General features: G+C 41.7%; 7 protein-coding genes and 1 long non-coding RNA gene across 13 annotated transcripts; 5 read left to right on the forward strand and 3 right to left on the reverse strand.

The window, feature by feature from the left end:
• Window positions 1–68: 68 nt before the first annotated feature.
• LOC109534324 lies at window positions 69–6,852 on the reverse strand. Of its 3 annotated transcripts, XM_019899950.2 has the most exons (9): window positions 6,377–6,852; window positions 4,605–4,873; window positions 3,690–4,548; window positions 2,631–3,279; window positions 2,321–2,576; window positions 1,944–2,264; window positions 1,784–1,888; window positions 1,670–1,727; window positions 69–1,514 (listed from the first exon to the last, which is right to left on the reverse strand). In XM_019899950.2, the coding sequence occupies exons 1-8, from the start codon at window positions 6,636–6,638 to the stop codon at window positions 1,713–1,715; spliced, it is 2,736 nt and encodes a 911-aa protein (XP_019755509.1). In that variant the 5' UTR covers window positions 6,639–6,852; the 3' UTR covers window positions 69–1,514; window positions 1,670–1,712. The 3 variants fall into 3 exon arrangements, with proteins under 3 accessions (XP_019755509.1, XP_019755508.1, XP_019755511.1); XM_019899949.2 differs by lacking the exon at window positions 1,670–1,727; XM_019899952.2 differs by lacking the exons at window positions 1,670–1,727; window positions 6,377–6,852 and adding an exon at window positions 5,923–6,132.
• Window positions 6,853–6,946: 94 nt separating this feature from the next.
• LOC109534330 lies at window positions 6,947–7,856 on the forward strand. The gene is made up of 3 exons (XM_019899960.2): window positions 6,947–7,415; window positions 7,499–7,642; window positions 7,694–7,856. The coding sequence occupies exons 1-3, from the start codon at window positions 7,358–7,360 to the stop codon at window positions 7,813–7,815; spliced, it is 324 nt and encodes a 107-aa protein (XP_019755519.1). The 5' UTR covers window positions 6,947–7,357; the 3' UTR covers window positions 7,816–7,856.
• Window positions 7,831–9,245, reverse strand: LOC125505424 (tRNA (guanine-N(7)-)-methyltransferase non-catalytic subunit wuho-like). The gene is made up of 4 exons (XM_048669198.1): window positions 8,992–9,245; window positions 8,777–8,929; window positions 8,384–8,725; window positions 7,831–8,327 (listed from the first exon to the last, which is right to left on the reverse strand). The coding sequence occupies exons 1-4, from the start codon at window positions 9,151–9,153 to the stop codon at window positions 7,848–7,850; spliced, it is 1,137 nt and encodes a 378-aa protein (XP_048525155.1). The 5' UTR covers window positions 9,154–9,245; the 3' UTR covers window positions 7,831–7,847.
• Window positions 9,246–9,286: 41 nt separating this feature from the next.
• Window positions 9,287–9,924, forward strand: LOC109534329 (ragulator complex protein LAMTOR3-A). Its single transcript, XM_019899959.2, has 2 exons — window positions 9,287–9,503; window positions 9,553–9,924. Exons 1-2 carry the CDS (start codon window positions 9,402–9,404, stop codon window positions 9,823–9,825), a joined length of 375 nt encoding a protein of 124 aa, XP_019755518.1. The 5' UTR covers window positions 9,287–9,401; the 3' UTR covers window positions 9,826–9,924.
• Window positions 9,925–10,540: 616 nt separating this feature from the next.
• On the forward strand, window positions 10,541–14,914 carry LOC109534325 (circadian locomoter output cycles protein kaput). 2 transcript variants are annotated; one of them, XM_019899953.2, is made up of 12 exons: window positions 10,541–11,168; window positions 11,574–11,615; window positions 11,667–11,815; window positions 11,872–12,053; window positions 12,942–13,125; window positions 13,190–13,241; window positions 13,294–13,446; window positions 13,499–13,735; window positions 13,789–13,975; window positions 14,033–14,239; window positions 14,293–14,475; window positions 14,534–14,914. In XM_019899953.2, exons 1-12 carry the CDS (start codon window positions 11,116–11,118, stop codon window positions 14,699–14,701), a joined length of 1,797 nt encoding a protein of 598 aa, XP_019755512.1. In that variant the 5' UTR covers window positions 10,541–11,115; the 3' UTR covers window positions 14,702–14,914. The 2 variants fall into 2 exon arrangements, with proteins under 2 accessions (XP_019755512.1, XP_019755513.1); XM_019899954.2 differs by having other exon boundaries at window positions 13,297–13,446.
• A 1,280-nt stretch (window positions 14,915–16,194) lies between these two features.
• LOC109534328 (F-box only protein 36) lies at window positions 16,195–17,082 on the forward strand. Its single transcript, XM_019899958.2, has 3 exons — window positions 16,195–16,445; window positions 16,533–16,802; window positions 16,857–17,082. The coding sequence occupies exons 1-3, from the start codon at window positions 16,320–16,322 to the stop codon at window positions 17,058–17,060; spliced, it is 600 nt and encodes a 199-aa protein (XP_019755517.1). The 5' UTR covers window positions 16,195–16,319; the 3' UTR covers window positions 17,061–17,082.
• A 7-nt stretch (window positions 17,083–17,089) lies between these two features.
• LOC125505430 lies at window positions 17,090–17,687 on the reverse strand. The gene is made up of 2 exons (XR_007282161.1): window positions 17,436–17,687; window positions 17,090–17,341 (listed from the first exon to the last, which is right to left on the reverse strand). It is a non-coding gene; the product is annotated as an uncharacterized LOC125505430 (long non-coding RNA).
• A 333-nt stretch (window positions 17,688–18,020) lies between these two features.
• LOC125505419 (LON peptidase N-terminal domain and RING finger protein 1-like) lies at window positions 18,021–27,134 on the forward strand. Of its 3 annotated transcripts, none has more exons than XM_048669189.1 (9): window positions 18,021–18,666; window positions 20,705–21,060; window positions 23,589–23,707; window positions 25,571–25,733; window positions 25,861–25,975; window positions 26,036–26,213; window positions 26,270–26,536; window positions 26,590–26,853; window positions 26,906–27,134. In XM_048669189.1, the coding sequence occupies exons 2-9, from the start codon at window positions 20,715–20,717 to the stop codon at window positions 27,056–27,058; spliced, it is 1,605 nt and encodes a 534-aa protein (XP_048525146.1). In that variant the 5' UTR covers window positions 18,021–18,666; window positions 20,705–20,714; the 3' UTR covers window positions 27,059–27,134. The 3 variants fall into 3 exon arrangements, with proteins under 3 accessions (XP_048525146.1, XP_048525147.1, XP_048525148.1); XM_048669190.1 differs by having other exon boundaries at window positions 18,021–18,660; XM_048669191.1 differs by lacking the exon at window positions 18,021–18,666 and adding an exon at window positions 20,038–20,641.
• Window positions 27,135–27,206: the final 72 nt, after the last annotated feature.

Consider the following 27,206-nt stretch of genomic DNA (forward strand, 5'->3'; position numbering starts at 1 on the left):
TTTCCGATTGGCCTTGTTTCACTCGCATATTAATGCAAGTGATTTTAATGGGAAAATAAAACCAGGGCTGATGCATCCATATACAAAAGCGCTTATATTGACACAAAAGCAACATATAAAAAATAATGTAAATTCGATAATGCACTTAAATATGAAGGGGCTGCGATTTGGTCAACGAAAAACCACAATAGACGGTTGATATCACTTGGAAATCAAACTGAGCGCTGCTTAAAACCGCTACAAACTAACCCAGTTCAACGGTAATGCCTCATAAAATCGAAGAAAAATATGAAAATCACAATGCTTTGGGTTAAAAAGTAAGAGAAAAATTGGCACAGTCCGAACCAATCTCATCGATTGAATTTTTTCTAAGGAAAACCGACCAGAAATCTGTGCTCTCTGTTAGTAGATAACGAGGCAATAAAATCAACTGACCTTTAACGGAAAAGAAAAACCATATATTGAGCAATGCGCAAAAGAATGTAGAAATCCGTTGTTGAACCAGACCCGGGATGGATTCTTGAACAGTTCAAATTGGCTAAAGATATGTTTGTATAATCACGTCGCATGAGCAAAGTTTTCTAAAACACTCAAACTTGTTACGCCTGAAGAAAACCACATCAATATATGGCAGGAATAAACTGAGAAACTACAACAATTGAAATTGAGGACTTCGCCTCCAAACAGATCGAGCTAAACGTTGAAAAATTCCGCGCATTTCGCCTAACAATATTAATAATACAACAATAATTTAAAGGAACACATCAGCTTCATTAATACTCACAATTAAACAATTAGAGCCCGATATTGGCGAAATAAATATTCAAAAAGTATAATTTTCCCCGCTTAAGTTTCGGTTTACGCGTCTAGCAATAATCACAAGGAAATAGGAGAAGTCGAAAACCTTAACTTGCCTTATCAATTTGAGAGCCACGAATAATCTCAATTATATTTGTAACAGTGCGCGGATATTAGAAAGAATATAATTGTCAAGAGCACAATCAAATCAACTGTTTAGAGTACAGATCCATATACTTTCCAATATTTGCTATATAATAATATGTTTATCACAGGAGCGAGAAAAGTAGACAAAACACCTAACAGTAAACAAATGGCTGACGAGCCTATGGATAACAGACAAAGTTCGCGATGCTTCTCCAATCCCTAACAGAAGTCGCATCTACTTTTCCGCTCAAAAATTAAAGCAAGTCGATTCGCTTTAAATACATGCGCCTCAGAAATTTTTTTGATCCAAACCAAACCAGAAAAAAATCCGAAAACTTTCCAAACAAATTTGGTTCCATTTGATCACGAAATTCGAATGTAAAAGCGCAAATAAAACCATTGAATTAGTTACGCATTCGGTCCCAAAGCGAGTGCCTTAAACGGGCCTTAGTGGGGCTCAGTTCGCATGGACTTGGAGTTGGGGGGCTGAAACCCTCATCAGCTGAAAACGTGACGTCTTCCTCATCCGAGCTGATCAGCTGCTCTAAAGCGGCTGTTCCATGGAAGCTCTACAAACCAATGGAAAAAACATGCATGTACTTGAAAAGCTCTGGCAATAATTCACCTAAGAAAGTGCTGTGAAGCAACATCAAAGCAAAACAACGTTAAACACCCGCAAACAATGACGATTGTTAAAACGTGATGAACAATGACTGAGAATTACCTTTTAGGAAACCTTTTAAATATTTAACTAAGCACTAAATTCGTCACGGGTGGGGAATCTGTTGGAAGACAATATTCAGCTCGATTAGAAGAATCCTCTTTTTAAAAAAATTACCTGAGAACGGTGAACAGAGCCGGAGTGCGATGGGGAGCTATCCGGACTGACAGCTCCGAGCTTGGCCAGTCCACTCGCCCGTTTCTCCATGTCTTTCTTCTTGCCCTAGATGGGTTGTTAATTTTGGAGCTTCTCTCGAGGAACAGACACTAGAACTCACCTCAGCAGCTGCTTTCATCGGGTCGTAGCTTTTCCGCCGCTTCCAGTTCTGAAACTCCACCTCGCGACTAGATAGGGATGAATTGCACCGCGCTCCACCGCCCTGTTTAGAGCCCTTGCCGTCTTTTTTCGCACCCTTCATAGGGCCGTTTGTGGAGCTTCGCATGCTAAACCGACCGGCCTCCGACCGCGCAAAAGAGGCCGGTGTTTTCGAGGGCGCTGGTTTCAAGCCGGAACCCGCAGACTTTGAAGCGCTCTTTGGAATCTCTTTGGCAAGCGACGTGGCCCGCTTATTCAGACTAAGCAGATATCGGCTTTGTGTCTGGAACCAAATTTTTTATAGGCACAAGGGGGTTGCAATTGGGAAATCACTGTTACCTCGTTGGTTCTAACAGGCTTCCTGTCGACGGAGATTGCTCGTTCAGGCTTACCGCCCGTTGGCTGGAAGGTTTTGCGACGCATATCCGGAGTGTTCGGGCACTTCAGTTTGTTGGCTTCGTTGTCCACGCGGGCTCTTCGCAGGCTGAACGTTCGGTTGCAGCGCGTGTTGGATAAGCTGCCCAAATCCTTCTTCTTTTGAAGAACCGGCTCCAGTTCTTCTTCCGAGCTGGACTCGGTGTCGCCAAACTGATTCCTGAGCGAACACACGCCCTGAAGAAACTAATTAAAGCGGAAAAGTGCGACGTACCTATCAATTTTCTTGTGCTCCAGAACTGCGCCCCTATTGGGGGCATAGTTAGGCTTAATGCAGGCGGTGGACGAGCTACGCTGAATCCGCTCGCTCTGGCTCAAACACGGCGACCCGCTCAGATTGGAGTCCTTCCTCAGGGCCACATTCGAGCTCTTGATGTTGTTAATCTGATTGCGATTGGAAAAGCTACTGGACCTTCTGATCGGGCTGTTGCTAGGCGAGTTGTTGATCTTGTTCATCACCTTGTTCTGCTTGTGGTATTGATCAAACACGTTTGTGTACGTTTGATCGATCGGCTGCAGATTCTTGCTCTGGAAATGTTCCAGCTTGTTGTTGATCGTGCGATCATCCAGCGAATTGTGCCTGATGTGCAGAGCGCGCTGCTTCAACAGATGGGCCGTGTTGTTCAGCTGCAGCCCATACTTCATCTCGTAGTCACTGTCTTGGTCACTGTTATCCAGCGATAACTTGTGCTGCAGCGAATTGATGTAATTTCGGGTCGGTTTCAAAATCATCTCGGTGTCGAAGTCGTCAGGCGGCGCCGACAGGCTGTTTCTGCTACGGGGCCGCGCCAATGTGTGGATCGGAGATGGAATTTTCGATGGCGACAATTTCCCAGTTGGGGTTGGTGGAAGGCCGGTGGTAACTAAACGGGAAATATCGTAAGTTCTAATCATGATTAATTAGCGCAGGCTAGCTACGCCCAGTCCAATACCGGGCGAAGTTCGCAAATATTAATTGCCATCTTCAGAAAAACAGCAGTAACGGAGCAAATTAAGCGAAAAACAGTGCTTTTTAACGCTTCAACCAGTGTCGTGCCCGGTGGGCACAACTTCACAACAAACATGGATTAATTTGCAACTAGTTATTCTGGGCAAAGGGCGTGTAGATGTGGTGCCAAAGTTATTTCTCCACACCAATAATGTGTTATGGCGCGTCCTAAGACCTAACGAGCCGAGCCCGAGTCGAGCCTGATCTACGACCAAATTCCTGTAAATGTAGTCTCAAACTCTGCTCGTTAGATGTGGATGCACCATTAGACCCAAAACGACTTACCTGTAGCCACATTGCCGGTTTTCCCACAGGTAAAGCTTGCACTAACCACATTGCCCAATTCGCCCGAATTATGCGGATTGACTTCGATGCTTTGCACATTAACAATGTTGGCAGTCAGTTTGCTCTGTCTGGCAGAATTGGGGCGACTTCCAGTGTTATTGGGCGGACCCTCATTGTACATCTTTCCATCGATGTAGGCCTCCACGTGAATCTCCGACTTGGTCAAACTCAGCCGCCGTGCGAGCGCCTGTTTGCTTTCGCTTTTGCCGCGGAACGCGCCGCTTGATGTGACGGAAATAATCGCTCCCTCATCGGATTTTTGGCTTTTGGCGTTCGAGGGCATGGATTTGGTCAGGGGCTGGTGCTTGGGGCTGAGCCTCTGCTTGGCGTCTTCGTCGCCAATGGAAATGTTCTGCGTGGGCGACAGAATAGGGGAAAGCACTTTTTTCGTTGCAAACTCATTGAGTCCGGCCGGTGGGGCCTTTAGCAGCAGCTCTAATGGTCTGTTGCCAAAGTTTGCCTCGTTGCTGGGCTTTAAAGGGGGCACTGGCGGCAGACCGCCGCCGGCTGAAAAACTGCTATGGAGACTCGACACTGTGGACGAACTGCCGCTATATTGGGAGGAAACTGTTGAGGAATTTGCTTCTTCCAAAACAAACCGGCCAACCGATAGGCTCTTGATGTACTCTTCGGTTTTCTCTTCCACTGTCAGTTTCTCTATTTTGAACTCGTTGTCAATGCTCATCCGCGCCTTTTGCTCTTCTGAGTAGTTCTCCCCTTCCAGAGTGTAAGTCCCAGTCTCGCTTAGAGTGTCGGACTGTCGATCCATCCAGTCCAGGTCATGAATATTGAAATTGGCCTGAAATCAAATCAACTTTAAACCTGCATGGGATGTTTCGGTTGCGGAAAAATTACCGATTTAATGGCCTCGTCCGAGGACAGGCTGATGTCGTTCACGTTGCGAGCCACTTGCTCAACGCCCGGACTAAAGGGGCTGATCATTTCGAACTCCGGACTGGACACATTCTGCAAATCGCAAGCTGAAGTTGGACTATTTAGAGAGAATAGGACAGCATTAGGAAACGAGTGCGTCATTCGATCTGAAGTGGTATTGGCTAAGGGCAACGTGAGATCGCTTCGTCTTGAACTCACGCTTGCACTCTTACATCGTTCAACCTTTTCATCTGAAAAACCAGAAAACATTTTAAAAAATCGACAGCGAAATGCGTGTGATGTTTATCAATAATATTTGAAACCGCTACTTTCTATTATTAAGGATTGCATGGCATTTCAATGACTCATTCGGTGTCTTGAACAGGTCCTCAGTGGAAAGGTTGGCATATAAATGTTTGTTTGTTGTTAATAAGCATGCGATTGAATGGCCGGATATGAATTAAGCCTGTTTATATGGATTATTGCCGCCATATACATAGGCTAGACCTGTTTGAAAGCACACTAATGAAAAAAGTTATTTCATATGGAAAATTCTGCTAAAGAAAAACATAAAGGTGCAACAATAGGATTTCATCATAGATACAGATTAAATCATCATAAGTCACGCCAGGACTTTGCGAAAGCATTTAGTCGCGTTCAAGGCTATGCCGCACCTGACCCGAATATTAGCGAATTTTTTATACCATAAATGGAAAATTATTTGGATTTTTTGGCCATTTGATCGAAACCCTTGACCAGATAACGCCTAATTAATAGACTGGTTGATTTATCGTGAATTACTTCCAATTAAACTAGATTTAATCGGTGCTTGTATCAGGAAAACATTAGCAAGAAGCACACGATAATCCTGTTAATTACGGTGCGTGTTGCCTAAGCTCTAATAAGACACTTATAAAGATTATAATTACAATTTCCAAGCACATGCTCGCATTTTCTTTTGGGCCAAACGGTAAATTAGCGACCAACAGAGCGTTGATCCATTACCTTATATTGTGGCGTTTGCCTGAATTTCCCGAATGGCAACAAATGAAGAAATGAAGAGGAATTGCATTATTTCCGGTTGTTATTCGAAATGCCAGAAGTTGCCGATAAAAATCAGCGAATACATTATGGAAGCAGCGAAAGCGGAAGAAACTGATTACAAAACAGTTGATAATTAACAAAGAAAGTTGCTTATGAATGATGCATATTAAGACAAATGGCTGAAACATTAGCCCGAATTGGTATGCCAATGATTAACTTATTAGTTGGGGCCTCCAAATCCCCAAAAAATACCTACCTACCATACTTAATCGGCTAAATCTGGCTAATTTGCTTTGCAAATTGTCTCTGACCTAAAATCCCATTGGGGTCAGCTATTTCAAACAGCGGGTTTATTTTTAACAACCAAAATCCTTGGCTTTTTGGAAAATTTTCGCCCCAACAATGAAACCTCCCTTTACACTAACGTGGGCAGTGACCGAATTATTACTCAAACAAACACTGAAATTGGCAAAACTAGCTAAATCATCGACAATCCTAATGTGTGATCCAGCAATTTTCTAGGCACTCAGAATAACTTAACCAGACACTCCTATTTTAGCTTTAGTTCGTTTTTAAACACACGCTACTAAACAGGCAGGAAACGGATTTCATAGAACGGGAACCAACGAGCAAATTTCCACACATCCAACTGATGATTGCATGAGTGGAAAATCAGTGCTCAATTGCAAAACAAAGACAAATCAACGAACCTTCTGAGTGAAAACTGGACTTCCTGGGCAAGTTCCCCGTCAGGGGGTGTCTCTTGGTGGCGGTGGGCGTTGCAACACTGCTGCCTTCCAACTTGGACATAGACTTGCCCCTTTTGTGTCTCTGCTGGAACTTTTCAGCCAGTGATTTGTGCCTTTGCAAGTCCACCTTCTTCTCATTGCCAAAGTCTATCGTAAATGCTGTGGGCCGCGGAGATTCAGGCACAGTCGATTCACTAGGGGATATTTCAGGTTTTTCTTCCATATTTCAAATTCTTCAACCATTAGGTTAAAACCCCACGAACATTTTCATACAGTGTGTATTGCACGGAATTGCTCGTCGTTATTGCACATTATCGCTCAAACTTTACTTTCAAAGTTTTCAGTGTTCGTGTTAAGCACGGGGGCTCGGTTTAAACGAAATCGCAATTTAAAACCCCACGAAACACAACCCTTGGATTAACTTACAGAACTTTGACAAGTCGAATGCCAAAAGTGACATTAATAATATTTTGGTTTGTGGGGAGGGCTGATCAAAAGGATCCTGTGATCAAATACAGGGAAAAATCGTCTGACTTGACAACGTCGGATAGAAGGCTCAACAAGTAAACACGTAATTCCAAAATACGTTTAACTGTAAAAATGCCCTCATGAAAAAACCACTCACAATCAGGACAAAGTTATGTAAATAAATAAAACTGTAAATATAGTCGTTTGCTCATATAATAAATCAGCTACATAAATATTAATAGCCCTGTTAACGCCGAACTTAGATTAAGGACATTTCCTCACATCATAACTATTCATAACTTTCTAAAGAAGCAATCATATTATCTATTTGAAGATAGTTTAATTGCAGCTGCTATTATCAGGCGTAACCTTTTGCAAGTCAATCGCATTTCAATATTCATAAGCCACAGATAAACCGAAATACAATATATAAACTCAGCAAAATAGCCCAGAATTGACGCAAGAATTGTGAAAATGAGAGGGTTTATTATCGCCATTAGTCTACTATTCTATAGCTGTCTTGCGGATATAGGTAAGCAACTAATAAGTGTTTTATTAATAGTTATTTTAACAATTAAGTCAATTTTCCCCATACTCTCATAAATAATGTCGCAGAATCGAATTTTTATCGCGAAGAGCCTTGCGCTGCGAAGAAAGGCTTTTGCCTGTTAAAGAACGAGTGCCCTGGAGAGCTAGGCGGAGAATGGGAGTCGCTTTGCGGCGCGCAAAAATCCCTTGGAGCAGTTTGTTGCTCCAATGGTAAGTAAATTTGCAACATTTCCCGCGCTGTGCTGAATCGAAATGTTACAGTGAAGGCCCAAGAGCTCAACTGCTTCCAGCTCCATAACACCTGCTCAGAAAAATGCCCTCAAAGCCTAACCATAGGGAAAAAAGGATGTGCGGGGGACTCAGTTTGTTGCGCTTTAGTGTAGAGTAACTCTCTGGAAAAAATAAAACTCCCGTTTTATTTCGACTCCAGCCTCAGCTTTTTTCGCTCCATGTATTCCTGAACGTTATCAAACTTCCTTTTATACCACGCTGTAACGTCGCAGTCGTTACTTACAAAGGCCGCTTTATACTCAACTAGTCTATTTTGGGTAGTTTTCGCGTCCACTGCCCTAAGAGTATCAGCGTCAACTTGATATACCTCAAACTTATCTGAGAGCACATAGAGCCGACTTGTTAGCCAATAAGAGACAATGTTGGCATACAAATCCACAGTATGCTTAAGCGAATGTTCTAAACTGGGCGTCTTAATGCTGTATAGATACAGTTTGGGAATACTGTATAAGGAAATAGCTAGAGTTACCAGTCCGTTTTGTTCGCTCACTTTCATGCTGGTTACTGGGAGGGCAGTTACGTCCACTTTTTCCAGATCCATTTGGCTGCCGAACTTTTCCATAGTGAGCCCATCCACCAAACCAGCCGTGTTTATTATGCTAATCTGCGGAAACATTCAACCAATGCAAACCAAATCTATTAATTCCGGGCAATACTCACTTGTTTGCCCTCCGAGTAGTGCCACATCCGAACAGTCCCATCCCCCGAAGCCGACAGGAGGACGTTGGGATTAGTTAGCAAAGCCAGGGAAGTAACAAACTCCGTATGCCCCAAGCAGAAAGTGGCAATGTTATACGAGTTCGGATAACGGGACACGCGGATCTTCTCGTCTCGGTCGCAAGTTATCACGTACTGGCCGCAGGTTGTTACCAACATGTCCAGAATCACACTTAAATGTCCCAGTAGCAACTGCGGCTGATTACTTTCGTCTGCTATTTTATACAGGTAAACATCCCCAGTCCTATCGGCCACTAATACATCGTTGGTTGGCGTAAAGCACACCTAGAACCGAAGCAGGGGCTGGAAAATCCAAAAAGAGGTGCTACTACGCACCTTGCTAGGCGCTCGCGCCAAAATCAGGTTCTTCACCACGCCGAAATGGGCCCCAAAGACCACCAACTGCTTGCTTTCAGTGGTCACTGCTATGTACTGCTGATCTCTGGAAGACTCCATGCAGGTGATCCGGTTGATTACGGCTTCAGTTGGCTGAAAAGTGAAAATCCCCACATTAGACCATTGGCCTATTAGGCCCCAAAAGCCCCTCGTACCTTGATTTGACCCACTTTATCATCCTGCTCTGCAGCCGGGAGCTTTGGCAGGTCAATGCATTGGGAATTGGCTTGAGCGTCAATAACAACCAGCCGATCCAAAGCGGAGGTCACCAGCTTAAACCTATCAGCAGTTTGGAGGTCTTCCTGTATTATAAACATTGTAAATTTAACGCATAGATTTAACTGAATCAAAACATGTCAGACCAATGGTAGTGAGGTTAGAACTACTAATCAGCTAGGAAATTGACGGTTAAGAACAGATTTTTCTTCAAGCAAAGTCAGTAATTAACCTCACAAATGACAGAGATGATCTGTGGTTAACCTCAATTTGTAGTATTTTTTTACCATAAACAAACCTAGTTTTTTGTTTATTTGGCTTTGGAAAGTTTTGAGGCATTTCGCGAGCAATGGTTGAGGAGATCAAGAACAGCTTGCAGGAAATCCTGACCAAAATCGACGGTCTTTACTGCATAATGTTCACGGATAGAGATGGGGTGCCTCTGCTCAAGGTAAACATGGGCCAACCCCTTTGGGCACTAATCAACCCTCTCCTGCTAGGTGCACACCGATAAAGCCCCGGAGCCGGCAGTGAAACCCAGCTTCATATCCACGTTTTGCATAGCGATCGATCAGGGTAGCAAATTGGGCCTGGGCAAAACGAACACTATGATTTGCATGTACTCGCAGTACCAGGTGGTGCAAATGAACAAATTGCCCTTAATCATCACCTGTGTGGCCAATCAGAAGTGCAACACCGGCCAGATTTTGGCGTTGGAGACCCAGTTGGACCCCATTGTGACTGCGCTGACCTTGTCCGTTTCTGAGGGCTAGTTTTTGTGAACCTTCTTGGGGGTTGAATTGTAAAATTGCTATTTTATGTTTGTATGTTTTAAGGGCTGATTTTTTTATTAAACGAATATTAATGTAAAAGGGCGTTTGATGTTAAGGCGCTATTAAGAATCAGGATTCCATCATTGCGTGACTTGAAAAGTAAAGTTCCAGAGCTTAGTTGAATGAACAATGGTAGGTGTTTAGTTAGAGACAGGGTTTTGAAAAATGGCCAAAATGAAGAAGAAGTGATAGATTATTAATTGTGATAGTCCCGCTTTGTGTTGGCTCTTTCAACGTGTTTTAAAACTTGAAAAATGTCCCAGTCCGGCTGAAACAATTTCATTTCCGTCTCTAATGACGGACGTGAATTCCCTGCTATTTCCTGTGCATATTAATCGCTCTCCCAAAGCGAATTTGCCCACTCAATTTCCTCCCCTCAGAGGCCGACTTTGCTATTCCTTTCATTGATCGGGGCAGATCTATTACGAAATGATTGATTATGTGCTGATAAAGTCGCAAATAGCGGGCGCGCGCGCTATTTCAATGTCGCGCCAGTGGAAGCTGGGGTTATTTGATCGGCGGCTATTTAGTGGCCTTTAAGAGAAAATTTTTCCGTTCTTATTACAGGCAAGCGTGCATTTATTGCAGCTATGTTTCAGTGGCCAGGGGCTTGTTTGAGTTAATCGCGCATCGTTTTTACTGCGGTTGCAAAACATTTTTGTTGTTTTCTCGAAAGTGTTGGAAAACCTAGTTTTTCAGTAACGAAAATTTTGAACGGTTACGGTAAATCGGGCAGGTTTTCACAATATTCCCCTGCTCTTGGCCGCTACATGGAAGCAACACTTTTACTAGCAACAGTTCGCCTTTGAATCGGCCGCTACTAATTGCCCAAAGTCCAAAAAAATCCAAACAAGAGCTTATAATAGCAGTAGACAAAGCATGTGCGATTTTTCCGGATAGTTGAACAAGTGAATTGTGCGCGTTTGTGCGAGGCGAGCCATTGTTCCATCAAATCAACCCAAGTGTAGGGAAATAGAAAAGTGAAACCATCTGCGCTTTTACTGGCGTCACTAATTGGTCATTTTTCAGGCTTCTCTAAGCACAGAGCACGGGACTTTAAAAGAAAATCGCATCCATTTGCGTTAGTGAGAAAATCGCGTCATTTCCGCGTTATAATGTAATGCGGAAATCTGTGCGGAACAGGGGGCTTTTGGGCAGCGCTGCTCATTAATATGTATCCCCAATTTGAGTCCTACATGTGGTGGAAACACAAACTGAAGCCAAAATACGATGAAACCCAACATGCCGATTTATAAGAAGCACCACTGCGAACGACGATCTGAGTAAGTTTTTCCGAAAATCAAAAAATGGCCTCTTGATTTGACCCTGTATATAACAGTACCAGGGAAAATGAAAAAATTGTATGCAAAAAAACGCCGCTTGGTATTACTGTTCCCATAACTGTTCAACTGATTATTAATTTATTATTTAATTATTATCAAACGAGTGCCACTGCTTGCATTATTCAATAACATTCAGGTACTTAAACTTTGGCTTTCAAGGTAAAACATGACAACAACCCGTTGTTTACCGTTAGCCGCAGATTTACTTCTTCTAAGTAATTGGATTCCGTCAGCGAACTCTTTCTCATACATACAGTGTGCGCTCAAAAGCCATGAAACACTCTCCTTAAATATTTAGGCAATAATTATCAGTGGCTGGGTAATGATGGTAGTCTATTGTTCTAGTGATATTATGGACGATGACTCGGACGACAAAGACTCCAAAAGGTAAAACCCCAATAAAAATCCGAACTTTAATTAATCGTGCCTTTTATGAAGAAAATCCCGGAATCTAAGCGAAAAAAAGCGCCGCGATCAGTTCAACCTTCTGGTGAACGAACTGAGCTCCATGGTGTCGACCAGTAGCCGGAAAATGGATAAATCCACCGTGCTGAAGTCAACGATTTCTTTCTTGAAGAACCACAACGGTAAGTCAGTGACTCAATCAAACGAATGAGTTAAGAACAAGTGTTTTACACTGAAGAAATTGCCGCCCGATCCCGAATCAACGAAATCCAGGAGGACTGGAAACCGACCTTTTTGACCAACGAAGAATTCACCCATTTGGTACTCGAAGCTGCGGATGGCTTTATCATCGTTTTCTCCACCTCTGGGCAAATTCACTACTCTTCCGAAAGCATCACCTCCTTATTGGGTTATTTGCCGGTAAGTAATTCAGTACAGATTTTGATATTCAGAGTTTTAGAGTGAAGTTGTGCCTTTTAAATGAAGTTGCAAGCATCTTTCAATCTTACCTACTTTTACTACACCAAACAAATGTTGCTTCAAAATGATGAAAATGGTTCCCAAATTTTTCTGGAAAACTCAAATTTTCAACGTACTAACTATGAAGATTTGCCTACTCAAAGGAGTTGCTAGCGCTTTTCGATTTAGCGTACTTTGCGCAAAATTACGTTTTGAAAAGCAACTTACACAACTGAAAAAGGAGTTGGAACTCATACCAAAGTTGCTTCACACACACCGATTGTCCCCAGATTTTTTCCAAAAAATAAAGCTTGGCAAGCGCTTTTCGGTCAACTCCAGCTTTCGCAAAATTAAGTTTTGAGAAACATTTGCGTAGCTGAAAAATGTAATGGTTTGCGTGTCAAGTGTTGCATCAGAAGGCTGCCAATATTCGCCAGATTTCTTGGAAAAGTTACACTCCCAGAGCATAGAAAACGAAGCACTGCTCGACTTAGCCTAGCTATTGCACAATGAATTTTTGAAAAAATTCCTGCGCGACTAAGGCAGGCGTTAGGGCGCCAGCAAGACTCGCTTCAACAGCTACCAATGTTTTCCAGAACTTTCTAGAGTTTTAAAGTGAAATCTGGCCCGCTTTTCGGTGAATTAATTTTCGAAGAAACCTCCACCAAGCACGCATTGCACGCTTCTTCACAACCTGTATCATGGGCGATTAAAGGATACGGCATAAAACTGCATAAAATAAACCGTTAAAAGGTGTGCGTTCCACATGCTTGAAGGTTGCATAATTGTATGGTCGTGTCATTGAGACTCGAGGCGACACCGACTCTTCACTTTCCCTTCGAATTCCAGAAGGATATTCTGAAGATGTCCATCCTGGATGTGGTGTGCGAAGAGGACCAGAATGGGCTCTACGGTATTTTGTCCAATTCCGCTGACGATGAAAATCCCGTTTCCTTTTCCTGTCATTTGAAGCGAGCTGGACCGGACGCCGACAGAACCCACTGCGAACTAGTGAACTTTGTCGGCTATTTCAGTAAGTCCTTTTCCATAAACACTACTTGGCATGCTTGCTGATCTGTGCGCAATTTCCCTGATAGGATCAGATGAAGATGTCGTACAAGAAACCGTTGCAAGTAACCTGGATAATGGGTAAGAGTACGAATCAATTGAACCAATCATCACACTTCACTCAATTTGCCAGCAGAATGCTATTTGTTGGCACTGGGAAGCTGCAAACTCCTCTACTCATCAAGGAAATTCCTCTAGTGGACTCCAGCCGGACGGAGTTCACTTCCAGGCACAGTCTGGAGTGGAAATTCCTATTTTTGGACCATCGGGCACCGCCCATAATCGGGTAACCACGCCCCTCCTTTGTTAAGATCCTTTCACTAAAACCTCGTCTTCAGTTATCTGCCCTTTGAGCTTCTCGGGACCTCTGGATACGAGTACTATCACGTCGACGACCTAGACAGCGTGATAAACTGCCATGAGTCCCTAATGCAAAAGGGAGAGGGCACCTCTTGCTACTACCGCTTCCTCACTAAGGGCCAGCAATGGATCTGGCTGCAAACCCGCTTCTACATCACCTACCACCAATGGAACTCCAAGCCGGAGTTCGTGGTTTGCACCCATCGAGTCGTCAGGTACCACCGCTGATGCGGGAACGAACGCCAGTTTTCGAAACCTTGCTTTGCAGTTACCTGGATGTGATCAAGCAGAGTCGACGCAGTCAGGGCATGCCGTCTCCTAGTGAGGAGGCGCAGGACTCTTCTTCCAGTGCTTGGAGAGGCGGCGACAGCTCCAAGGGCCCGGACTCGAAGTGCACGTCTATGTCAGCGGATTCTCCTGCTTCCAGACAATCGGCCATAATGGAAAAATCGGCGGTAAGTTGAGCACACTCAGAAAACCTGCTTCTAAGCCTAAACCTGTTGATGGTTTAGAAGGCCGGAGCGAGTCCGAAGGCGGTTGGCTCAATGCTCTCTTCGCCTCATCAGCCGGAAGACATTCCCCGGCAGGCGCAGCCTCTCCATCTAGCCGCCGCTCAGCTTCAGAACCAGACTCAGTATCTGGACCCTTCCCAATTTGCGGCTTTGCAACCAGTCGCAACCAGTTATCAGCCACAGCCGGTTCTACTGTCTCCTTTATCGGTAAACTTCGTCCGGCCTTCTCCAATTCTTCCAATAATCACACATCAACTTAGGTGGAGAATGTGGTAATTACCCCGGCACCAAACCAGCTCCAAGTGAATTTGCAGCGCAAACAAGCTGAGCTGCAAGCCATCATCGAGCAGCAGCAGCAGGAGCTCAGAAGGGTTTCTGAGCAGCTGTTGATGGCCCGGCTGGGGCTTTTGCAAAACCAACAGAACCAGAACTCGATCAACACGGTGGGTGGCAACGACACAATCTCAAGTTGTGTCTGAGCGCTGGTTCATTGGTTTCCAGGTTCAGCAGTACCCGCAAAACAGCTCGGGAACAGTGAGCAGTACCACGGCTCCCATTCCTGTTCTACCTGGCACGGGTTCCAATACAGCACCAGTGTCGGCACCGATTTCTGTTACAGTGGCGTCCCACCAGTCTAGTGGACTATACAATACTTCCGATTCCAAATAAACAACTATAATTGCTTTGAAAGTGCTGAGGGCCGAAATTGTGACAGTGATAAGGGAGCAGTCTAATAAAACTGCTGTCTATTGGCCATTCAGCCTGTAGATCAATGTGTTCAGTTTGATATATGTGTTATCTCTTAGGTAAACTGTTTATAGATTACTGCCATGTGGTACCTGCATTATTAATTGTTACGAAATAAACGCTATTTTAATCTGAGTTTGAGGGTTCATTTAGCGTAATATATTGTGGTAGCTGTCGATGCACATTTACAGGGTGTTTGTCTCTGACCGCAGTTTATATGTTCATTCCTCTATACCTTTTAATTGTGGCTCCTTTGATTTAAAGACAGAAAACTTCAAACTCAGTGGGATTTTTTTCGGAGCGCCTATTCAATTGAGATGTTTATTTGTTTTGATATTTTTATGATGAAGCTACCGTTTTGACGAAAAAAGGCAGAATGCGGTACAATGCATATAAAAGTTCCTACAAAATCCTAGATTATGTGGCTGGCGCTTGCTCTAACACTTTCTCAATAGTTTTCATTAATCAGTTGAAAATTAGTTGTGACTTTATTTAGAGACACTCTATAGATTGAAGCGCTAGTATTTAGGTTTGTCTGGAGTATCTTGCAATTATGAATGGGATTGTTTGTGTTTCCATGGCTACTCTTTGCTGTTGCCTTGACTACTACTTGTTGTACTACGAAATTCGCTGCTCTCGCTAGTAACAATACACAGTGGCGCAAATAAAATTAGGCGTCTATTTTAATTCCTTTTGAAATTTGTGTTAATGTTTTTTTATGTGATCTCTTAGGTAAACCGTTTGTAGATTAGTGCCATGTCGTTCCTGCATTATTAACAGTTACGAAATAAAAGCTATTTTAATCTGAGTTTGAGGTTTCATTTAGGGGAAAAAATTGTGAAAGCTGTCGAAGTTTAACATGCACATTTACAGGATGTTTGTCTCTAAGAGCAGCTTATGTTCAAGCATTTCTCCGAGCCGTTATGAGAGAATTTAGTCACCTTTTGTGGCTTCCGTGACTTTAAAGACAGAAAACTTCAAAAGCACCCGGAATTTTTTTTGGAGCTGCCATCCTGATAAAAGCCTATCAATTGCGAGATTTTTTTACCAATCAATTGCCACCTATCAATTTGCGAGGAATTGTTTTGTTAAACCTACCGTTTTCGAGAAAAATGGCAAAATGTGGTACAACGTATATAAAAGTTCCGACAAAATCACACTTTTAATCTTCACGACAGGCGTATGCTCTACTCTAAACAAACACTTCCTTCGTTTTCGTTAATCAGTTGAAAAATCTCAAGCCCATTTTATTGCGTTTATTTAGGGACACCCTATAGATTGAAGCGCTATTATTTACGTCTGGAGTATGTTGCAATTAATGAAGGTAATTGTTTGTGTTGCCATGGCTACGTAACGAAACTCGCATGTAACATTATACAGTGGCGCAAATAAAATTAGACGTCAATTTTTGAAAAATTATGAAAATCAGCAACTTCTGAATTTCACTAAACGATTCGGTCTGGTATAAAAAAATGACAAAAACACCTTCCAATTGAAGGTGAAAACCTTCAAAGTCAAATTTTAATTTTTGGGTGCCAGCATGTTACCCAATGAAACTGACCAAGAACCCAAAACAATGAAGGCAAATGAGGGCAATTTACAGTTATATGCACGCGCTAACGCCCCTAGTAGGGACTATTATGGATTAACAATAACCGGATCGTTTGTAAGTGTTAAAGGCGATTTCGTTGGCCACATTCAACCTTTTCGCTTAAACGAATTCTAAATGCTGATCGAAGGATGTTTGCTTAAGATCAATTTGAACATCTGGAAAGTCAGTTACGGTCCCCATACAATGCCCAAACAGCGACACTGCAGTCTTGAGGACTTCCGGGATGACAAAGTCAGCCAGGATGAAATTCGGCGCATTTTCGGAGAGGCAGTTTTTGACTATGTGCTGGGATTGGCGCAAAATCGGCGCAAATTGGAAAACCTGCCCCCCAAGCTTTTTTTGCATATTCTTGGGTTTCTACGCATTGAAGACATTCTGCGCTTGATGTGCTGCTCGAAAATTATATGTGAGGTAGGAAGGATGAAAGGCTGTTGCTGGAATGCCGCTATAGTTGAAGAATTTCAGCTGTGCAACCATGAACACGTGTGGAAACTGATGTTTATGAAAAAGTTTGGAAGGCAACCCTCCAAGGAGGAGAAACTGCTGGCAATTGACAGCTCTTGGAGGGAGGTATTCAAGCGACGCCTCCTGTACGTTAGGAAAGCGCTTAGAGACAGTGCGGAGCTGAAAATTAAAACTAAACTAAACCTAAAGGGAAAAAGGGCTTAATATAGAATCGATCGCAGCAAAACCCAATGTTCTTCGTTAACGTCTATTGATGAACGTTGTGAAAGAAGAGTCGTTAATTGCGCTTCTAGGCCTTCTCGCAACACGCACCACTATACCATGACGTAACCCGTCACTGTTTTTACATTTCAATTCAAAAATAGAATTAAGAACACAACTAAAGGTATACTTCGATTTGACCATGAACTATAAAAGTCGGTTATGTAACAGCCATGGCGTTACGACAGGCCCATTCGGTGCACTTACGTTAAATTCGTTGTTACCTAAGCCAAAAACGTAACTCTGTAATTCGTCGACCTGGTCGCTATACAATATTGCGAATAATATGGATTTCGTAAATGCCTGTTGGGTACTTACTTGCAATAGGCTCGATTGACTCTACCAATCCGAATTAGATTGCGATTTTCTTTTTGAGCACGATTTTGATCAGTCCCTGTAGGTTTGCTGGGTTTTGGGGGGTTGACTGTTTACAAATGCCATGTTGAAAACGCAAAAATTTACAATTTTCCCCCAAGGCCGGCAATTGATATCACTTAACACATTCAACATTTGCGGAAATAGCGCTAATTTCCATCTTAATTGGATCTGACGTTTCACAAATTATATATAGCCTTCGATGTGTCAAATTTATTTGGATGTATCCAGCTGGGTTGCTATAGGAACAACATCTGATTCCATAGCGCACTGTACAGGGTGTCCCTCAGTACCGAAACGTTTAAACATTTAAAATAAGCAAGTTGTTACCTACTTATAATACCTAAGATAATTTAGATCGCTTGCCCTCGGTGACTGGTATTCTGGGCAATTTGTCTAATTAAAATTTGCCGCGGTCAGGTCCTAGTATATCAGTCGCGGTGGGTCCTAGTGAAAACACCCTGTACAATGAGCGTGAAATGAAAAACTGTTCCTATAGCAACCCAGCTACATATATCTGAATAAAGTGCTATCATTTGTGACATGTCAAAGTCAAATAAGATGCAATTTTCTCAAATATTGTGTGTAGGCTTCACCGTTTTTTAACCACTTTTTGCATCACAAAGAGCGCATTTGTAAGTAGTCAACCACCAAAGCGCCGAACCGACAGAGATTGATCAAAATCGTGCTCAAAATGATTTTAGATCGCCTCTATCGCAATCTAATTCCGATAGAGGCATATTTATAGAACCGATTGAACTGAAACTTCTCAGTTTTGTTAATCAATCCAAGTTTCACAGTTGATGTGAAATTCTGCAGGCGTCGGCATCGCTACTTATCATCGCGTTTCATAACAGTTATCCGCCAGTTTTTCACAACGATCATAGATGCCACTAGCGACTAGTCTGTACCGTGAGTTTTAATCGAGTTTTCCCCCCACGATTGGCGTCTCAAATCCACAGTTCTCGACAAGTGCCGCGACGCTCAGCACGGACGCCCGATCCGACGTCTTGTGTTACATGTGCTTGCAAACGGTGACGTAATAGTTTACATAACAATACAGTAAATAGTGGTTATTTAATGGAGTTTTCCATGTGGATACAGTGATTTTGGATACGGTTTTCTCATTGTGCACCTGAACGGCATTTAGATTGGCGCTGAACTCACTGTGAGTGTAAGTTTACTCCCATTTTCGATTTGATCCCGTCTAGAATTACGTAAACATTACGTCTTGTGTACGAGAAGCGATCCTTGAATCCACTGTGAATGCAGTGAAAGGGATTTGGGCACCTATAGGAGGATGTAGAAGGCCAATTTGCATCCTCACATGCCTTATTTTCGTTCCCTGCAAAGCCCTTACGCAATTAACCCCATTCACGCGAAATCCAAGATTCTCCTCACTGTTTTGTGCACTTGGAATAGTCGATGAGTAACATGATTAATGAGTGTTTTGTACAAGGAATATACTAGTTAAATCGCCTGGGAATTGAATCACTTTATTGAACTTGTTGATTGTCATGCTATACGATCGACCATTAAACGCGTTATTGCGATCAATGTTTACAAAATTTGTTAAAAATCAGGATTTAATGCAAATTGAATGAAACTCCAAATTTTCAGATTCATGTGTCTTCTATAGATTGTGCAAATTTTAATTCGCTTCTTGTTCTAAATCGAAAATCAGAAAATTTTATGGAACAGTCTGCGCTTGCGTGAAAACGTTCATTTTTGGACCAACATTTACAAAAATCTCAAAAAGCAGCATTTTCTGCGAATTGAATAAAATTAGGCATATTGTTGATGAGTGTGTTTGCTATGGTTTGTGGAAATTTCAAGTCGCTACTTGATCTGGATCGGAAGTTCTGAATTTTTGTTGGAGAGTCTGCAGATGCGTAAAAACGTTAATTTTTGGATCAGTCTTTACAAAGGGCGCAAAACTGAATAAAATAAAATTTTCCAGATTACGAAATCTATGTATCTTTTATGGACTATGGTAAATTTCAAGTTGCTACCAGTTCTAGATTAAAAGTTAGAATGTTTATGGGCAGTTGCGTAAAAGTGTTCAGTTTTGAACCAATATTTACAGAGGGCTCAAAAAGCAGAACTTCCTGCAAATTGAATAAATTACGGAAAATTTGTAGATCCATGCGTGTTCTAAAGATTGTGTAAATTTCAAGTCGCTGCTTATTTTAGATGGGAAGTTAGGAACTTTTGTTGCAGAGTGTGCAGATGCGAAAAACGTCCATTTTTTCATCAGTCTTTACAAAGGGCTCAAAACTCAAAAATTGCCGTAAATTGAATGGAATTTTCCACATTATGAGATTCATGTGTCTTTTATAGACCGTGCTAATTTCAAGTCACTACTTGCCCTAGATTGCAAGTTAGAAATTTTTATTGGAGAGTCTGCATTTCTGCATTGCACTCTCCCTGCAGACTTTTTGCAAAAACTGAAATTTTTGGACCACCATTTACAAAGGGCGCAAAAATTAGGACTTTCTGCAAATTGAATAAAATTAGGAAAATTTGGAGACCCATGCGTGCTCCAAAGATTGAGAAATTTTCAAGTCGCTGCTTTTGTTAGATTGGAAGCTGGAAATTTTTGTTGGAGAGCCTGCAGATGCGTAAACGTTCATTTTTGGATCAATCTTCACAAAGGGCACAAATATGCAAATTTGTCGCAAATTGAATGAAATTTTTCACGTTCTGAGACTGATGTGTCTTCTATATTTTGTGAAAGATTCAAGTCGCTGCTTCTTTTAGATTGGAAGTTAGGATTTTTTGTTGGAGAGCCTGCAGATGCGCAAAACGTTCATTTTTGGATCAATCTTCACAAAGGGCACAAAAACGCAAAATTTGTCGCAAATTGAATGAAATTTTTCATATTCTGAGATTCATGCCTCTACTGTATTTTGTGCAAATTTCAAGTCGCTACTTGTTCCGTATTCGAAGTTACGATTTTTTATTGGAGAGCCTACAATTGCTCATCTTTAAACCAACATTTATAAACCGAGCAAAAATCAGCATTTGTCGCGATTGATACAAAATTATCAGGATTCTCAGTCTTCAAGAGAGTCAATTGTCTTCTAGAGATTGTCAAAATTTCAAGTTGCTACCTGCTGTAGAAGAGAAGATACGAATTTTTACGTAGCGTAAGACAAGAATTTTCTCTGCTCAGCAATTCTAGCTCTAAAAAGAACCTCTTGTCCTTGCAGGATCTGCACCATGGACCATCCAACCAAAAAGGACAATACCATGATGGACTGTGGGCGCCAATTGAAAAAAATTCCAGAAAGTACCAAGAAGCGAGTGAATAGTGTCCAGACGACTATTCTAAGTGCCATCAGCAACAAAGAATTGAACTTATTCCTGTGCATTGTGTGCGGTAACATTTTGAGACAACCTGTGACTGTTAAGTGCGGCCACACTCTATGCATGTCATGTCTGGATAAAATGCCGGAGAAATGCAGGAAATGTTCCCAAGATGTGGAAGAAGAACAGTTCAGGGTGAACGTTTTGGTTCAGGGTCTGATCGAAAAATGGACGGAAAGGAATAAGCTGAATAATACTGGTGAGATCCTGTTGTTAATTGGCATTCTTGAGCTCCATTAGCCAGCTAAGCTACGTACCGTTGAACTTGTACCAAAAATAATCCCCGCCCGCTTATAAATAGCAATCAGTTGGACTTTTTCGAATTCCTCATCTGAAAATATCCGCACAACAAAAACAAACGGTTTGATTAGTCTGAAAACCGAAAATAAACCACTTTGAAATCAAGGTAGAGTTCAATGTCAAGAGCGAACTTTCTCTGTCGACAAAGTGAAATCGATTTAAAAATAAACCAACATTGGCTATTTAGACAGGCTTAATGATAATAGCATCTGCAGGACTTRKATTCATTCGGCTACACAATAAATTAGCAGTTTTTTGGGGGGTACTAATAAATCATTTTTTTAATTTTTCATAAATCTCGCAAAAATTACCCGCTGTGAATGAAATTCTCAGGCTTTTTGTATTCGAGTGTCGTCTACGGACTGTRGAAATTTCAAGTTGCTACTTGTTCTGGATTGGAAGTGGGGAATTTTKATTGGCGAGCGTGCAGTTGCGTARAAGCTTCATTTTTAGACCAACATATGCAAAGGGTCAAMAATTTTCAAGGGATTTTTTGCAAATAAAATGAAATTCGCCGGAGTTTGAGATTCATGCGTCTTCTAGAGACTACGTAAATTTCAAGTCAATACCTGTTCCAGATTGGAAGTTAGAAATTTTTATTGACGAGCAGTTGCGTAAAAGCGTTCATTTTTCGAACGATATTTACAAAGGGCGAAAAAATCAGGATTTTTTGCAAATGAAATAAAATTCGGCAGAGTTTTATATTCATGTGTCTTCTAGAGACTACGATAATTTTAAGTCAATACCTGTTCCAGATTGGAAGTTAAAAATTTTTATTGGTGAGCGTGCAGTTTCGTAAAAGCGTTTATTTTTGGACCAATATTTAAAAAGGGCGAAAAAATCAGGATTTGTTGCAAATTTAATGACATTGGGATTTTTTGCAAATAAAATGAAATTCGCCAGAGTTTGAGATTCATGTGTCTTCTAGAGACTACTTAAATTTCAAGTCAATACCTGTTCCAGATTCGAAGTTATAAATTTCATTTTTGGACCAACATTCGCAAAAGGCAAAAAACTCAGCTTTTATTACAAATTAAATTAGTTTTGCCAGATTTGGAGACTCATGTAAATCCTATAGACTCCGTAAATTTCAAGTTGTTAGCTGTTTCATTGAAAGTTAGGAATTTTTATAAAAGAGCGTGCAGTTGCGTTAAAACCTTAATTTTTGGACCAATATTTGAACCGATCCGAAAAATCAGGCTGAACAGCGAATTGAATAAAAAACGCAAAATTCTGAGAACCGTGTATCTTCTAGGGACTGTGCAAATTTCAAGTCGCTGCTCTGTCTGGGTTAAAAGATATGAATTTTTAACGAAGACCTTGCCAAAGCGCGAAAACGTTCCATTCGAATGCAGCATTTGAGCAATATCGGCGCGTATGGGATAACATTTGAAACCGAAATCGAAAATCATTGCACAAAATGGTTTAATTGAATTAAATAGTCGCACCGACAATTATTATGAAAATATTATAAATCGGTACTACTTTCAACTCAGTCCTTGTGCTCGTTTTGCAATGAGGTTTGCCTTCTTTTTCCACGTGTATTTATTTATTGATAGGCATTTGCAACGGTTTTGGTTTATTTCGTTGTTTTTTTTTGTTGGTTGTTGTCCCCCCGAACTCGAGCCGATTTGTTCAAACAATTATTTAACAACGATTGTTTTGGTCTGCAAACCAGTGAGCGAAAAAAAACGACGGCAATTCGGTTGGACGGTGGGCAGCGAAATGTATGCATAAAATCGAGTGTATTGCAACACAGTGCAACATTTTTTCAATCCCGTTAAGTAATAATGAATGTTGATTAAGGCAATAATTCCGTTATAGTTGGCAGTAAATGCTGCGAAACATTCCGCAGGCAGAATCAACGGTAAACAATGAAACAGTTAGACCAGCAGTAGAATTGCAGTTTACTGCTAGAAGCATTGAAAAAATCCCAAAAAACATCTCGTTCTTCAAGTTCTTCAACTGTCTCGTTTTGCATTGATAATAGTATTCCTGCCTGTCTGACTTAAGTACCTACCACGTATTCTATACGCTTTTCTAAGAAAGGCCCGAATCATGTAATGATCAAATTATTAATCACTTGATATTGTGTTACATTTTCAATCTATTACATAATCAAACAAACGAGGTTGCTCTGATATAAGCCCGAGTCGACTATTACGGGTTTTGCGTATGCCTTAACAATGGACTTACATAATCCCGAGGCAAGTACATGTACTACATGTTTGTACCAGTGAATAATTGTGTAATACATAGAATATAACGCCGATTTATTATGTATTGTTGTACAGCTAAGAGACCAGAACAAAGACGGGGATTAATTGAGAGCAATTTTCAACGATTGGAGTCCTCAATGCTTCTTTGGGCATTCGCTCAAAAATGATTCGCTTGCCTTGAACTAATAAATTTTTTCTTCTTTTCTAGACACACCGGTGGTTATTTTGGTACTACACCCGAGATACGTGTTGAGGTCCGGATGCGCAGGATTTCAATACACTGTGGACATTAGCAGGAAGATTTCGACGAAATGGAAAAAATCACAGGTAGGCTAAGGGTTCCTAAATCAAGGCAAGGCTACTACATGCGCGATTTGAATGCAATTCTGCAGGTTTTTGAATTTGAATATCTTGTATAGGCTGCGAAAATGTGAAGTTGTTAGTTGCGTTTAATTAAGAAACATATATACAAAAGTTATAACAAAAGTTATAACTTTCTAACGATGCGCCTGTAGTTCCGTCGAAAAGTCCACATTTAGATCAAAATTCACAAAGAGCGCAAAGCTGAGAATTGCGTGTGATTTGAATAAAACTTTGAAGGTTTTTAGAATGAAGTATTTTCTATAGGCGCAGAAATTTTCAAGTTGCTGCTTCCATTAAATCGAAAATTATAAATTTTTAATAAAACGCCTGCAGTTGTGTCGGCAAGCTCACTTTTAGACTAAAGTTTATAAACCGCGCAAAACTTAGACTTTTGTGCGATTGAAATGAAATTCTAAGGGATTTTAGATTCGGGTCTTTCCTACAGACGGAGAAAATTTTAAATTACTGCTTGCATTAAATTGAAAATTATGAATTTTTAAATAAGAGCCTGCGGTTGTGTCGAAACGCTGTTTTAGCTTAGAGTTCAGAAGGTGCGGAAAACTCAGAACTTCGTGTGGCTTGAATTAAATTCGGAGAACTTTTAGATTCGGGTCCTTTCTACAGACGCAGAAAATTTCAAGTTGCTGTTTGATATAAATCGGCCATTATCAATTTTTAATAAGAAGCCTGCAGTTGTGGTGTCAAGCTCACTTTTACACGGAAGTTCACAAAGAGGGAAAAACTTAGTTTCGTGCGATTTAAATGAAATTCTAGGGGATTTTAGATTCGGGTCTTTCCTACAGATGCATGAAATTTCAAGTTGCTGCTTGCATTAAATTGCAAATTATGAAGTTTTTCATAAGATCCTGCAGTTGCATCGAAGCGCTCAGTTTTAGCTCAGAGTTCAGAAGGAGCGAAAAGTCAGAATTTTGTGCGATTTGAATGAATGAATGCTTTTAGATTCGCGTCCTTTTTACAGACGCAGAAATTTTCAAGTTGCTGCTTGCACTAATTTAAAAATTGTGATTTTTTAACGAAGAGCTGCCCACTCACAGCTCACTTTTAGACTAAATTTCATAAAGAGCGCAAAACTCAGAATTTTGTGCGATTTCAATAAGACTCTGAGGCTTTGTATAATCGGGCCTTTCCTACAGATGCAAAATTCAGGGTGCGGCTTGCACTGATTTGGAAACTATGAGTTTTTTGCAAGGAGCCTGCAGTTGCGTCTAACAGCTCCCTTTTAGGCTAAAGTTCACAAAGAGCGCAAAACTTAGAACTTAGTGCGATTTGAAACAAATTCTTCAAGGTTTTTACATTCAAGTCTGTTTTACAGGTAGATTGCCAGTAATAGTTTTGATGAAGAACCTGCAGTTTTGTCCAAGAGCCCACTTTTAAACCAACATTTACATTGAACGCAAAAATCAGCATCTGCAGCGAATTGACTGAAAATATGCGATTTCTTAGGGTCGAGTGTCTTTCATAGACTGTGAAAGTTTGAAGTTGCCACTCGCTCTAGGTTTGAAGTAGCGAATTTTAACTGAGGCGCCCGTAGTTGCGTGAAAAGTGTGAAAACCTTCATTTTCAGACCAACAATATCTGGTGCGATTTGAATGCAGTTTTGAGGGTTTCAAGATTAATGTGTCTTTTATGGGTCGTGAAAATTTCAAGGGCCTACACTGGTCCCAAACAGGAACCTAGAAATGTTTAGTGACTAGTGTGTACACTGCAAGAAAATACCCAAAAAACCTTCAAATCTTTCAGAGTAAAAAATAAGATAAAATATATATATTTATATAAACATGTAATTTACGAGGGCATATTTTCCAGATATTCGACTTGAACCACCCAAAACGACAGATTTACCGCAAACTGAGCTACCGCCGAAAACCCACCAAACACCCGGCGAAAACCCGCAAGGAAAATCAACGGAACAGCGACTCATTCGGCAAAATGTTAGATAATATGTTGATCGAATTGGAAATGACTGTCGGTAAGCAAATAAAACTCGGTTATGCAACGCATTTAGCGCACTGATAAATAAACAGACGATAACAATGTTATCGTGTCTCATCCAACTTGTGTTTATATGGCCTAAAGGATTTTTTTGGTGACTGCAGAAAAAGCCCTGAGGGACAGCTGGGAGTGCATATCGGAGGAGGATTTGGAGTGTTTGCTTTGTAGACGGTGTCTAGCTGATCCAGTCACCACTCCATGTGGCCACACCTTTTGCAGGTATTTGCACTTAAAAATAACTTCCATAAAGTTGATTAACTCTGGAACTGTCTGTTCCAGGGACTGTCTGACGAGGGTGTTAGACCACCGATTGACCTGCCCTCTATGTGTCTCCAAATTATCAGTCGGGGACTATTTCCGGGGAACCACTGCAGTCCTGGACCAAGCCACTCAGTTCCTTTTTCCCAAAAAGCGCCCCCATCAGCAGTGCGGCAGCGACGAACACTCTTCAGACAATGTGAGTCCCCCGAACCTGTTGACCAGTTGAGGATTCATTGCTTCCATTTGCAACAGGTTTCAGTATTTGTGTGTACCAATGCATTCCCAGGGGTGGCGTGTCCGCTCTACGTCAATGAGCCCCGTTATCGGCTGTTGGTGCGACGATGTTTAGAAAGTCGCAGCAAAACGTTCGCCATGACCAGCCTGGACCCCAGTGGTGCCAAGCTGATGCAATATGGAACCATTCTGGAGGTGAAGGACGCTATTAGTCTGCAGGATGGGCGCATTATCTTGTCCACTCAAGGGATTCGGCGCTTCAAGGTGATCAGTCGGGATGAGAAGGTTTGTTCTGGAAATTCGCCCCAGTTCCGAAAATCCTAAGTTGAGCTTTCCAGGATGGCTACGACACTGCCAAGGTGGAGCACATCTACGACATCACTCCCACTCCAGAGCGGATTTCCGGTCTGGTTTCGCTGCACAGAAAAGTCTACACGCGCGCCGTCCGATGGATCCACTTGCTGTCGCCTGCCGCCCTTTCTGAGGTGGAACGACTGATCGGAAAAATGCCGCAGATCGAAACCGATTGGCTCACTCTCCCTGACGGCCCGTCCTGGACTTGGTGGCTGATCCCCATTCTACCGCTGAGCGCTCAGCTTCAGGTACTACCTGCGCTTTACTCAAATCCTCCACTAATCCACTGTGGTTTCTCAGGTGGGATTTCTGAGCAGCACCAGCTTGGAGAAGCGGCTCAGGGCCATTGATAAGATGCTGGAACACATGAAGGTCCGAATGCAGGCTGAGCCGCGCAAGGACTCAGTTACCTACACGGCCAACGATGATGGCATGGTGTTTTGCAGCGAATAATTCGCGCGATGAACCAAGTTTTTTATTTTCACACTTTTTAACTTATTTTTGTATCAATAAATTTGCCATTTTACTATCAGTGTTTTATTTGTTCACATTGTCACTGTGTTGGAGAACCAATCAAGCCTGGCAAAAAATTCCGCAAATA

The sequence above is a fragment of the Dendroctonus ponderosae genome, unplaced genomic scaffold, assembly GCF_020466585.1.
Source record: "Dendroctonus ponderosae isolate FM_Combo_2020 unplaced genomic scaffold, Dpon_F_20191213v2 Dpon_F_20191213_8, whole genome shotgun sequence".
Classification (NCBI taxonomy): Eukaryota; Metazoa; Arthropoda; class Insecta; order Coleoptera; family Curculionidae; genus Dendroctonus; species Dendroctonus ponderosae.

Coding starts and splice junctions, on each gene's coding strand:
- LOC109534324 (XM_019899949.2), bottom strand. CDS start 6,638: ATGGAAGAAAAACCTGAAATATCCCCTAGTGAATCGACTGTGCCTGAA. Junction 3,280..3,689: donor AACCGGCAATGTGGCTACAG/GTAAGTCGTTTT, acceptor TTTCCCGTTTAG/TTACCACCGGCCTTCCACCA. Junction 2,577..2,630: donor GAGCACAAGAAAATTGATAG/GTACGTCGCACT, acceptor GTGTTCGCTCAG/GAATCAGTTTGGCGACACCG.
- LOC109534330 (XM_019899960.2), top strand. CDS start 7,358: ATGAGAGGGTTTATTATCGCCATTAGTCTACTATTCTATAGCTGTCTT. Junction 7,416..7,498: donor TAGCTGTCTTGCGGATATAG/GTAAGCAACTAA, acceptor ATAATGTCGCAG/AATCGAATTTTTATCGCGAA. Junction 7,643..7,693: donor AGCAGTTTGTTGCTCCAATG/GTAAGTAAATTT, acceptor GAAATGTTACAG/TGAAGGCCCAAGAGCTCAAC.
- LOC125505424 (XM_048669198.1), bottom strand. CDS start 9,153: ATGTTTATAATACAGGAAGACCTCCAAACTGCTGATAGGTTTAAGCTG. Junction 8,726..8,776: donor TGGCGCGAGCGCCTAGCAAG/GTGCGTAGTAGC, acceptor CTTCGGTTCTAG/GTGTGCTTTACGCCAACCAA. Junction 8,328..8,383: donor ACTACTCGGAGGGCAAACAA/GTGAGTATTGCC, acceptor ATGTTTCCGCAG/ATTAGCATAATAAACACGGC.
- LOC109534329 (XM_019899959.2), top strand. CDS start 9,402: ATGGTTGAGGAGATCAAGAACAGCTTGCAGGAAATCCTGACCAAAATC. Junction 9,504..9,552: donor ATGGGGTGCCTCTGCTCAAG/GTAAACATGGGC, acceptor CTCTCCTGCTAG/GTGCACACCGATAAAGCCCC.
- LOC109534325 (XM_019899953.2), top strand. CDS start 11,116: ATGAAACCCAACATGCCGATTTATAAGAAGCACCACTGCGAACGACGA. Junction 12,054..12,941: donor CCTTATTGGGTTATTTGCCG/GTAAGTAATTCA, acceptor TTCGAATTCCAG/AAGGATATTCTGAAGATGTC. Junction 13,976..14,032: donor CCATAATGGAAAAATCGGCG/GTAAGTTGAGCA, acceptor TTGATGGTTTAG/AAGGCCGGAGCGAGTCCGAA.
- LOC109534328 (XM_019899958.2), top strand. CDS start 16,320: ATGTTACCCAATGAAACTGACCAAGAACCCAAAACAATGAAGGCAAAT. Junction 16,446..16,532: donor TAACAATAACCGGATCGTTT/GTAAGTGTTAAA, acceptor TGTTTGCTTAAG/ATCAATTTGAACATCTGGAA. Junction 16,803..16,856: donor GCTCGAAAATTATATGTGAG/GTAGGAAGGATG, acceptor GAAGAATTTCAG/CTGTGCAACCATGAACACGT.
- LOC125505419 (XM_048669189.1), top strand. CDS start 20,715: ATGGACCATCCAACCAAAAAGGACAATACCATGATGGACTGTGGGCGC. Junction 25,976..26,035: donor TGTGGCCACACCTTTTGCAG/GTATTTGCACTT, acceptor TGTCTGTTCCAG/GGACTGTCTGACGAGGGTGT. Junction 26,854..26,905: donor CGCTGAGCGCTCAGCTTCAG/GTACTACCTGCG, acceptor GTGGTTTCTCAG/GTGGGATTTCTGAGCAGCAC.